At 38.3% G+C, this 12677-nt stretch overlaps 1 protein-coding gene across 4 annotated transcripts in view; it reads left to right on the top strand.

Annotated features, from left to right (window-relative positions):
- The window catches only part of uvssa (UV-stimulated scaffold protein A), a 46300-nt gene that overhangs the window by 721 nt on the left and 32902 nt on the right, over positions 1-12677 (top strand). For all 4 annotated transcript variants that reach the window (XM_061979604.1, XM_061979605.1, XM_061979603.1 and 1 more), the window contains exons 2-4: positions 3057-3181; positions 5697-5850; positions 7296-7472. In XM_061979604.1, the coding sequence (XP_061835588.1) occupies positions 3072-3181; positions 5697-5850; positions 7296-7472 (441 nt within the window). In that variant the 5' untranslated portion in view covers positions 3057-3071. The remainder of the gene's footprint in view (positions 1-3056; positions 3182-5696; positions 5851-7295; positions 7473-12677) is intronic.

Raw genomic sequence — 12677 nt, 5'->3', positions numbered from 1 at the left:
GTAACTGTGGAGGTAGTCCACCCACACTCTATGGAATATTTGTTTTTTAACCAAATACTCCTAACTGAACAGAGCAAAACATACAGTGGTACTTCAGTTTTGTTGATGTGAATGTGATATACATATGATTAAAGATAAGGAAATGGATGAATGAGCATTTCAGTTTTACATTTATTGAATACTCTTGTTGGTAAAGACGGCAATGAGAAGAAAGCCTTTGTACTTTACGACCAGTTCTTTCTTGAATTAAAAAATGTTTCTCCTCTTCTTTACCAAAGTGCTGGCACTCGTAACTTTCTTTGGATTATTTTGCAGTCATGCTCAATAAAAAAAGTACACAGACTGAATCACCAACGCATGGATTCTTTGTTTGGACACTCCATTTCACGCAAGGATAAGCGCGGTCAGACTAGTTTATTGTACACAATGTTTGGACGTGCGATAACCATTTGTGAACCTGAGAAATGCGTTTGCCAAAATGTTAGTTAAAAAGTGTGACATATGAAAACAGAGGTACCACTGAACTTGTTTAAAAATGTGTAAAACGGCGTGGCGCAGTGGGAGAGTGGCCGTGTGCAACCCGAGGGTCCCTGGTTCAATCCCCACCTAGTACCAACCTCGTCATGTCCGTTGTGTCCTGAGCAAGACACTTCACCCTTGCTCCTGATGGGTGCTGGTTAGCGCCTTGCATGGCAGCTCCCTCCATCAGTGTGTGAATGTGTGTGTGAATGGGTAAATGTGGAAGTAGTGTCAAAGCGCTTTGAGTACCTTGAAGGTAGAAAAGCGCTATACAAGTACAACCCATTTATCATTTATATTATTTAAAACACAGCGGTGCAATACCACTATATGATTTATTACTATCATATCAGTGCTCACCTGTACTGGTCTTTATACTATTCCAATAATGGTAAACTTCAAGTGCTCCCTGTTGACATCATAATAAAGATACATTTTAAATGCAAATATAAGCATACATGCCAACCTTGAGACCTCCGATTTCGGGAGGTGGGGGTGGGGGGTGGGGGGCGTGGTCGGGGGTGGGGCGGGGGGCGTGGTTAAGAGAGATATATATAAAAAATACTTGACTTTCAGTGAATTCTAGCTATATATATATATATATATATATATATATATATATATATATATATATATATATTATTACATATATATATAGATATATATATATATAATAAATTATTATTTATTATATATATATATAAATAAATACAATAAATACTTGAATTTCAGTGTTCATTTATTTACACATAAACACACACATAACACTCATCTACTAATTGTTGAGTTAAGGGTTGAATTGTCCATCCTTGTTCTATTCTCTGTCACTATTTCAGAACACACACATTATACAAATATACATTATAAAATCAATAAGAAAACGGGAGCTCTAATTTGGGAGTCTGAATTAGGATCAGAAGTTCCTATATAAACATTGCGTACTCACGTCGCCTTTTTGTATTGATTACTGCAGCTGTGCACTGGATTCATTCACAAATACAAACTACAACTCACAAACACTTTAGAGTTAGGCTCCACCATCAGAATGTGTACTTAAACTTATACAGATCACATGGATATTATTCAGTGAGTTGATTCACCAAAACTAACCTGTTATACAGGAGGAAAAAGCACACAGGACGTTTCAATTGTTCACAGACTGGTCGCGCTCATCAGAATGACAAGACACTTCCGGTCTGCAGGTGATAGCATTCAATTGGGAAGAAACGCCCTACTGCCCCCTACTGCCCAATGTGAATACTGATAAATGTGTAATGACAGCTCCAAAAACGAATTCAAACCACAAAATAAATTAAATAAATCAACACAAAAATGTGACACATTATGGGTGGGTCACATATGCATGTACAGTAGATGGCAGTATTGTCCTGTTTAAAAGTGTCACAACATTGCTGTTTACGGCAGACGAACTGCTTTACGTAGACGAAATGCTGTTGTTGTGTGTTGTTACCGCGCTGGGAGGACGTTAATGAAACTGCCTAACAATAAACCCACATAAGAAACCAAGAACTCGCCCTCGATCATTAGCTGTTTATATTGTGAGAAAGCGGACGTGTGAACAGGCTGTCAACACGTCACTCAGGTCCGCATGGAGCTGGAGGGGGCGTGGCCTCCAGCTCCGCCTGAATTTCGGGAGATTTTTGGGAGAAAATTTGTCCCGGGAGGTTTTCGGGAGAGGAGCTGAATTTCGGGAGTCTCCCGGAAAATCCGGGAGGGTTGGCAAGTATGAATATAAGTGAAGTTACTGTACTACAGTAGTACAGTCATTAAGAGAAATTAAATGTGTTAACAATAGAAATAAATAAATAGGTCAACTGTCGATATTCAATTGCACTTTTACTTGATTCGGTATTGAAAGACTTTGTCATAGTTTATGTAGTACATTTTTCATGTGCAATTGATGTGAGATCTTCCATCCATCCATTTTCTACCGCTTGTCCCTTTCGGGGTCGCGGGGGGTGCTGGAGCCTATCTCAGCTGCATTCGGGCGGAAGGAAGCCGGAGTACCCGGAGGGAACCCACGCAGTCACAGGAAGAACATGCAAACTCAACGCATCTTATCGTGTATTAATACTCCGAAAGACTTATTTTATGAACTACCATCAATGTGAACACCATCTATCTGTAATTGTGCTGGACTATTAATTTTGCAATTACAAAATAACTTTTATTTTATTTGTTTTACATTCATTCATCATTTGTTAGCATCAAACCACTTCTTTTTAAATTGAAACATATTGACCATTATTCTCCTTATTGACTCCCGTACATTCTCACAAGTACAAAACTATAAGTTTTGTCTGCAAATGTAATTTAAATACTTTGGAGACATTGTTATTGATACAAAAACTCAACCGTTTTGGACCTGTGGGACGCCACGCGCAATGTCCAAGATGATTTTAATGTTTATAAATTATTTGATTACAAGCTGTTTTCATTGTTTACGAACAATTTATTTACAAGGTGATTTTATATTTTATAAATGCTTCATTGAGCACGAGTGTGTGATTGTGCAGGTGTCCCACGAAGCCATGGAGTTGTCTCAGAGGGACAGACTGTCTGAGCTGGTGGAGGAAATTACCACCTCTGGTCAGACGGATGTCAACAAGCACAAGATGAAGGAAGTCAAGAAAATATGCAAGTAGGTTACAGCCAGAAGATCATGTAATCAAGACACCTAAATATCTTCTCTCAGTTAAAAAGTGTTGTAATGTTTACTTAATAATAACAAATCTTACTAAAACATGATCCATAGTAACTAGGGCTGCACAAATAATAAGTTAACTAATGTAAATAATTATAAAACATATTTTTACATTAATCATGGATATACACAGATTAATCATGCAATTTATTTTGACTGTGCATGCTCCTTTACCTTAACCAGGGATAGTTACTTGAAAGACGATACAGGTTCTTATATGGTCAGTGATCAGGTCAAAGCATATGTCAGTGCAAAGTTGAGTGAAAAGGTTCTTACCGGTGTGTTTGCATGCAATGTTACCTTCTAATTACACCCCGACTGCACATTATATGTAACTGTTACTACGTTTTGAGCAAATAAATCTAGTGCATTCAAGTAGCCTAAAACATTTTTAAAAAATCCTGTATTACATTCTGACAATACATTTGCATTTGTGTTTGAGGCCTTTTTAAGTTCATTTAAATTAAGCAAGCAATGAATAGCCTGTGATTAAATGTAATTTAAAAAATATATATACCTTGACAGCACTAATAATAACATTGTGTGTTAAACATACTTGGCCAATAAAGCTGATTCGGATTCTGATAAAAATAATAATAACATTTAAATGATTTACCACCTGTGATAGTAACAGTACTGGAATGACTTGATTACTTGTAGCTGTAAAAGTGTCATGCAATCTGTTGTGTTGAAAGATTAAGAGTGGGGTTTTTGCATTAGTGCTCGCTAAAGGTGTTATAATGCCTATTATGACAGACCAGCTCATTAAACTAGTTAAATTGTTCAGGTTTTTAATGAATAAGACACCGAGCTATATACAAATAACATATTTGTGGTTTATAACATGAACTATGAATAATAAAACATTGAACATAACAGAGTATGTAAACATTGTGTACTTCTTAGACAACCTCCTCCACATGGTTTGCAATCAAGCAAAAACACCACAAACAAACAAACATTGACTCACCCTACTTTGTAAACAACCCCCCCACTCAGCTTTGTACCAAAGTTTAGTCACTATAGTAAACGACATCTTCATCACTTGAATTGTCAATGCTTTCAATAACATTGCAGTTAATTCCTCAGTTCAATATGTAATTCATTTAACAGCATGATTGCAAAGGCAAAACAGTGGCATCTACTATACCTAAATCTTGTCTGAATGAAAAATGAAAAAAAAATAAGAAGACATAATTAATCTTTTCCAGCTAGAATTGCAAATCATTTGTCGGCTACATCTTCAATGTTAAGCAATCAATCAACATTTTTATTATACAGCCCTTAATCACAAGTGCTTCAAAGGGCTTCACAAACCACAACGACATCCTCGGATCTGAACCCACATGCGGGCAAGAAAAAACTCAACCTAATGACAAACCTTGGGAGGGACCGCAGATGTCAGGGACTCATTTATACTCTAGCCTTTATACTGTATAGACCCCTTTTTTAGACCAATTGACCTGCCACTTCTCTTTTCTGCTCTGCCCCCCTCTCCTGCGTGGAGAAGTTATCAAGTGGCCATGGATCAGTTTCCACGGAGAAGGCACTAGCAAGGTTTAAACAATAATTTAGAGACATTTGGTGTAGTTTTTTGGTTCAGTTTATGTGGCGATCAATTAATTAGTCAGCTGGTTGTGAGAATGTACTGTGTAATGCAAATTACACCTTCAGTTGAAAATAACTAACTGCATTTGATATTATCTTTTTTAACTTTCTGATGTATGGATCTTCATATTCATACAAGCTATTGTGCTCAAAATACCGACTCCTGGAGCTCAGTTAGGGCTTGTAGTTTTTTCATGGTGAATGGCGGCTTCTAACCAAAATATACTATTTCTACCGTTTGTGCCTTTCGCGGTCGCGAGGGGGCTGGAGCCTACCCCAGCTGCATTCAGGTGGAAGGCATAGTACACCCTGGACAAGTGGCTACCTCATCGCACGGCCAACAGAGATAAACAGTCAAGGATTCACATTTACACATTAGCGCCAATTCAGTGTAGGCCAATCAGCCTATTTCCAAGTGCAATTCTTTGGAGGTGGGAGAAGGCCGAAGTACCTGGAAATAACCCAGGCAGTCACAGGGAAAACATGGCAACTCCACACAGAAAGACCCCGAGCCCGGGAATCAAACTTGGGACGTTCTCGCTGTGAGGCACGAGCGCTAACCAATGCTCCACAGTTCTGCTTGATGTTACAGCACTACAGTATAATCACAAGGGAAGCTAAAACAAGTGAGACTGATGATACAATAATGTGATTTCCTGCTTTTTTAAAATTCCTTTGCTATTTCTCATTACTTGAATCCATTGGGGGTTGTTTTCTTAACTATACTTTCTATTAACTCCTTGTTTTCTCATTACTTGAATCCATTGGAGGTTGTTCTCTTAACTATACTTTCTATTAATTCCTTGTTTCAATGAACTATTGCTTTTATTTATTTATTTATTAGGGAGTCAAACGACTGCATTGATCACGTGTACCATACAATCATGTCCCAACTCAACCAAGACCACGCTGAGATCCGCCTGTCAGCCTTTCAGCTGGCCAGTGAGCTCTTCACCAGGTCCCATCACTTCAGAACTCTTCTAGTGGACAACTTCCAGGTACTGCAAATATTTATTTTGTTCATTTCAAAAACACAAATTAAGGGGTGTCCAAAGTTTGTCTTGTATTGGCACATTCTAAAGACAAAATAAACATATCCCGGATTAGAACATTACACCAAAAAAGGGAACCGGCTCAAATCCCCCCAAAATGGGACTTCATAACCAAAATGGCTGACGGCCCATGGGTCTTACTGTACATAGTCTTTGATGATCTCCATGCGTCCTGTCATGATGAGAATGTGTACACGTTGCAAAATATAGTAAGCCTTCAAAAAAATTGTAGTTGGTGTAGTAATAACAATATTAGTAAAGAATAGTAATAATAAATATGGCAACAGGGTTGGAATACATTTTACACTAATTTGCTTTTTTTTTTTTTACTTATAACACAAAGCGAATATGTTTTTAGATACTTTAGCATGTATTGATTTAACTACATGTATTGTTTTAGTATCTTTTAATGTACAACATGTATCAAAAGGCCCCTCATGCTTTATTCTTTCAATATATGACCCTCGCTAGAAAAGGCTTGGACAACACTGCACAAATGCAATTATTATGTCAAGCAGTGTACGATATGGTACGGTATACGATATGATGTGTGTTATTCAGATACGATATATATTGATATTGAATGGAACAGGGGTTGGCAACCTTTTAAAACAAGAGTAATTTGGTCCCCTCTTCCACTTAAGAAAAATAGTGTGTGTGAAGGCACAAAACATAACACAGCTAATGAGTGTTTACTCTAACAGGCAAAGGCATCTTTCTTTGCTCAATTAAATAATTTTCTTCCGAAATTGTTCTATTTTTGCGACGTGTTGATGGTTAGCCTACTGCGGGGGTCACTCATTTTAGAAGCCGACAAGTCTTTCATTGCACACACACACCTTCCATTTCCTTGTCTTTCTCGCAGTCATCCAGTCAGGAAACATTCATGGCCTTACAGACAGTCAAAAATTATAGAAAGTATATCGAAATATTGAGCCTTTGTGTGTTTGCTTTTATACACCAACACAACACTATCTCAACTTGAGCTCTATATATATATATATATATATATATATATATATATATATATATATATATATATATACACAGTATGTTTCAGAGACAATAAATCATTAAAGTAATAACAGTTTTTTTAAATGTCCTATCATACATTGGCAACTTTTCATACGTCTGTATATGTTTATAATGTCGCACTACATGATGTACAAGTGCCATATCATGAGCTTTCTGTGTTTTTAAATTATCCCTGATTTTATTTATGCACAATACTGTGGACTGGTGCACACCTGTACTTTATGGTTTTAATCCCACACAGGTCACTATTTGTTTTTGTGTTTGTAAAAGTGCATGAGGACGATGCAGATGGTGATAGGCAAGAGAATATCTAAATCTTAATTTGGCCTTCATCATTTTTGCTTTCTCTCTGGCAGGAGTTGTTGGAGTTGACAGTGGAGACCAACTTTGAGCGCCCCCTTCCTGCTCCTCAACCAGTAGCCAGAAAACTAAGGTCTCTTGCTGTGCAGACCATCCAGTCCTGGCAATCCTCTTATGGCTCAGCATATAAGAAGTTGGAACTGGGCTACCACTTTCTCAAACAATTTAAAAAGGTGAGTGAGCCTGAGGAACATGTAAAAATACAGTACAACCTGCAATAAAGTCACATTTTTGAAGGAAATCACTGACACATTTCAGTTTGCCAAAGCATTGATTAAAGCAAGCTACTTCCCTGATGACCTAATTGACGTTTTGCAAAAAAATAGAAACATCAAACACAGATACAATGCGCAAAACTTCGTGTGGGGAGAGAGTATTTTGCATGTTACCCATCATGATTTGTAGTGGTATTTGATGGCTGTAATTATAACATGTTTATAGTGCTTAGACATTTATAATGTTCACAAGGTTCAATGGGCATGTTACTTTGTGTGACACATTTATGTTGACTTGTGTTGTTTTTGACTTCATCTGTTAGTTTTTTTTCATTCTTACCAAAGGTGAGAACGGTTGTTTGGATTGCCACATATACCTTTATGCTCAGACAATTATTATCTAGTATATGTAATCATTGACTATCTTCACTCACATCTGCCCATTTGCAACTTCTCATGTGTAGTGGAGATTTTAGGTTTATATAAAAAAACGTTAAAAGAGACATTCTGCGAGCCATTTTGAAGACGCTGGCAGGCTGCATACAACCCGCGGGCTGTCAGTTGGACACCCTTGGTATATACTGTACCCCACTAATATTCGGTTAAATGTACCTGATCAAATTTCACTTCCAAAAAAACTTCTTGTATCCATCATCAGGCTTCTGACATAGAGTTTGATTGTGTGGAAATTTTTGTATTTTGTTAGTTTTATAATATACCTCACGGTGCAACCTGGACACATCATCAGTGATTCTCCCGGGGTCATAGGGTGTTACGGGTCTTAATCAAACACCCTCTCCCGGGCGACCCAGCCGAGGGTGATCAGTCCCTCGACTTGTGTCCAGGTAGCGCTCTACGCCACGCGTCCCCCCTCTGACAGTCTGCTTTGGGGTTGCGCCGGTGGTGCTTGGAGGTTATGGGCACTGTGGGGAGTGTCCGGGCCTGGATCCTCCTCCGTCTCATCAGGTGCCGTACAGGGTTCTGGCACTGTGCGTTGCACCACGGGTTTCCTTAGGCAGCCTATCTTGGTCTAATGTGTCTTTAGGGTTTTTCGTAGCGTTGTATGTAAGGCTGCAGCTAACGATTATTTTTCTATCGATTAATCTATAGATTATTTTTTTCGATTAATCGGTTAATCTATAGATTATTTTTTCGATTAATCTATAGATTATTTTTCCTTTTACCGATTTTTTTTTTTTATTTAAAATGAAGATGAAAAAATAAATGTTGGCCAGTTTTTTCAAAAGGCATGACTTTTATATACAAAAAAAAAAGTATGGCCACTCAGTCAATATTGACAACAACATGACAAAATATTCTGTAACAATGTAAACATTTAAAACTTTTAACATTTAACAAAATTAAAAGTAGCTTATTTGCTTTTTAATGTGCAAATATAAAAGTAAACATCCAGTGCAAATCTTAATATTCTGCAATAGTATAAGCATTTCTAAAGTAAAAGTATTGCTTATTTTGCTTTAAAATGTGCAAAAATAAAGATAAACATCCAATACAAAAAAGTGCAAAACGAAATATTCTGTAACAGTGTAAACATTTCAACAAAAGTAAAAGTATTGCTTATTTTGCTTAATAACACAACAATGATAGTATGATTAAAGTGAAAGTTAATTGTTGGTTTGTACATAGTATATGTAACTGTTAATGTTGTAAAAGGTATTTGCACAACTAATTAACGTTAGCGTTAAAGAGGAGCGCGTCTTTGTAAACACTGAACAGGCATGCCAAACGCGCCTCTCAGAGCGAAACAGTGTTTTAGTTTATGAATTTACAACGCAGATACAAATGACACATTCATGATTTTGTGTAATGATGACAATGTATACTCACGCGGACGATTGACTAGTTGATGGTGATGGCAAGAACGGGTGTTTTCTTTTCAAATGTTCCTTCATAGCCGTTGTGCTGCTATGATAGGCCATTTCCGCTCGACACAGTGTGCATACAACAACTGTCAAGTGTTTTGCTTTTTTCGCTGTGCTTATCCCACACTTGAAGGGATGTACCAATGCTGAATGTGGCTTCTGGATTTCACTCAAAAGACCAGACCGTAGTTACTTTTTCCTTTTATTTTCCTTTAGTTTGCAACAGTTTTTCCAACCAAGAAACAGCTTCTTTTTTCTTCTTTAGTCTTTTTAGCAGTCTTTAGCAGTGTTAATAGACTTTAGTTTCTTTAGCTGTCATTAGCTGTCTTTAGTAGCCTTTAGTAGCCTTTAGCTTCTTTAGTAGGTGAAAAACCTTTAAGGACAAAACACCACAAGATTAACATGCTGTAAAAAATCAATCAATTATCAATCCCATAATTTACAACTATTAATTAGCTATCAAACTCTTAACCATTAAACAAGTGCAAGAAAATGGACACATCTTTTCCCTTTAAGTTAAAACAGATTTTAAATAAATTGTCTCAACATAAATGCACCAAGATACATATAAAATACATTTAACACCAGAAACACAATAGATAAATGCAACAGAAAACCCAATATGCAAATACATAAATACCTAACCAATTAACCACCTATTTAGATACATATTTAAAATCCATATTCAATATAAATATATTATTAATTTAGCAGTGAAACACTCAATCTTAAACGCTGTCTACTGGTAGAAAAATGCCCCTTTTTCTACGCCCTCACCAACACAGTTAAATCCAACACTTTAAATTGAGCGACTTCACCCTCCTGATGAAGCAAACTGCTCCAACATTTATCAAACTAAGCAAAGAATATCAACACTAAACAACAGTTACATAACACACTGTGTGTATTTAGCCTCCAGACTAAGCACGCTACATGCACACAACCCCCCCTCCCATCTCACCAGCGCAACAGGTGCGCCACACCCACGAAGAGAAATATTAAATCTTACATACTTTTGGCACAACTCTGGGTTATCTGTAATGAACTAAACCTTTTTCCACTCTGCGCTGGCGTCTTTTGTACTCCTTGATTTGACACAGCGGTCTAATTACCGGGCTCGCGCACCAGCAGATGAGACAGGAGCGCGCCGCGTTATACCTGCGCGCGAACGTAAACTGATCGTCTCTGATTTTATAAGCCGACTGGCCGAAATAATGCCGAATTATATACATTTGTTTATTGAAATACTCCCACACTTTTGACGACTTTTGGCGTGCTTTTTTTCCCTCGCTCGCACCGCTCGCATCATCTGCTTTGCGCTCCGCCATGACGGCAGTGTGACGTAAATATGCGACGCGTCGAAGCATAAAAACGACGTCGACGTATTTACGTAACCGATGACGTCGACTACGTCGACGCGTCGTTTCAGCCTTAGTTGTATGGGTGCTCCCTTGCGAGAGCTGCAGCTTGGGATACTACCCCTCCCTGCCCCGGTTGCCGTCTTTCCGGGCTGTCAACTGTCTCTCCAGTTGTCACCACTCTTTCGGGGTTGTCATCCAGCCTCTTCCTGGAAGTCAATGGCGATGCCATACTATATTAGTTTTATAATACACCTCACCGTGCAACCTGGACACATCATCAGTGATTCTCCCGGGGTCATAGGGTGTTTCGGGTCTTACCGTAATCAAACACCTTCTCCCGGGCGACCCAGCCAGATAATTGCGTGTGATTTGTCGAGGTTATTTCATCGTCCATAGGGTTAACTCATGGCTGGGAGAAGAACATTCCAGAAGTTCAATGTTAGTCTGCTTCATCTTTTCCAAATGTACTTTTGATGTGTGTTTGGATCATTGTCCTTTTGGAGCACACTTAGAGGTGCTGTTTGCAACTTCCTAACAGTAACATTTCAAAGCAAAAAATATAGCTACAACACCACGGGCTAGCTCTGTCCTTCTCAATTATTTTCTGTTATGCCCCCCCTCAGGGAAAAGAAAATATTTTGCGCACCCTCACTCTCCACTGCGACTATTAATGGTATCATTTGCCTATAAAATTGTTACAAGTATACCTTTGCATAACATTGTATCCTTATCAACACTGAAGAAAACAACACACTAGTCTTTACTTGTGTTCCACCGTAGTCACAGTAAAGCCCCCCCCAAAAAAGCCAAGGGCTACATACACTTTGTCATATTCTACTATGGCAAAAAAATATATGTTACCCTGGCATCGTACTTCGGTCTCCATTATTTAAGGAGGACTGGGCTAGTTTATGTTACCATCAATGGTTTAACAGAACACATTTGTTTCACAATTACTAAGTTTATGTAATAAACATTTTTTACCAGCCCAGATAAAATAATTGGTGTTAACTGCGGTCACTCACCTTGTCTCGTCAACACGTACGCGCATTGAGTACATTCACGCTTCCAAAAGCAGTCCAAGAGAAGCAACAAACAATTTGCAGTTTTGTTGTTGTTATGATAAAATATACATTCAATTACAGCTTACACTAGCTATCCAAATGGCTATTATAAGCTAACAACACCTAAAGCTAATGCGCGTCCATGTGTTACGTAAGTACGTAATTACGTCATTACATACGAAAAGCCGTAAGAGATCGGGATATACTGTGTAAAATACATTGGAAAGTTGGTGTTCTCTAGGCATCTGTGTAAATGTTGCAAAGAGCCCCTTTAAAAGAAACATCTCCTGGATGCGCTGGGATGTAATTTCAGTGTTGTAGCCTATTTTGGGTCTCACAACATACGGGTTGATCAAGCATTCCAGTAGCAACTCACGGATCAACCCTCTTTATCCAAAGCCACATTGTGGCTTTATTTGTGGCTTTACCTGTGGATTGTATCACCTTCTTCCTGGCTACTCTTGTCACGTCCAGTCGATCTGCAGAATGACCGGCTTGCAAAGCCTCTACAGAAGACCTCTATTGGCTCAAATGTTTTCAAGCTTACGCCCCTGCACTCCTCCACCAGTTTCTGGCACTTGGCACATTTCCTTTTATGTGCTTACTCCATGTGTTCTTGCTAGGGCACTATCAGTTCCACCATGATCAAATGTTTTGAAGCCTCAAAGGTAGGGATGATGTTCGAAAACCGGTTCTCCCGATGCTTCGATAAGAAAAGAACCGATTCCATGGATTCCAATCCCTTTTTGAGAACCGGTTCCCGTTATGGAAGTCACTATACCGTATTTTCGCGACCATAGGGCGCATCGTATTAAAAGGCGCCGTGTCAGTTACGGATGCTATTTCTGTATTTAA

The sequence above is a fragment of the Nerophis lumbriciformis genome, linkage group LG19 (genome assembly GCF_033978685.3).
Source record: "Nerophis lumbriciformis linkage group LG19, RoL_Nlum_v2.1, whole genome shotgun sequence".
In the NCBI taxonomy this organism is placed as follows: domain Eukaryota; kingdom Metazoa; phylum Chordata; class Actinopteri; order Syngnathiformes; family Syngnathidae; genus Nerophis; species Nerophis lumbriciformis.
This window is presented reverse-complemented; position numbering and strand designations above follow the sequence as displayed.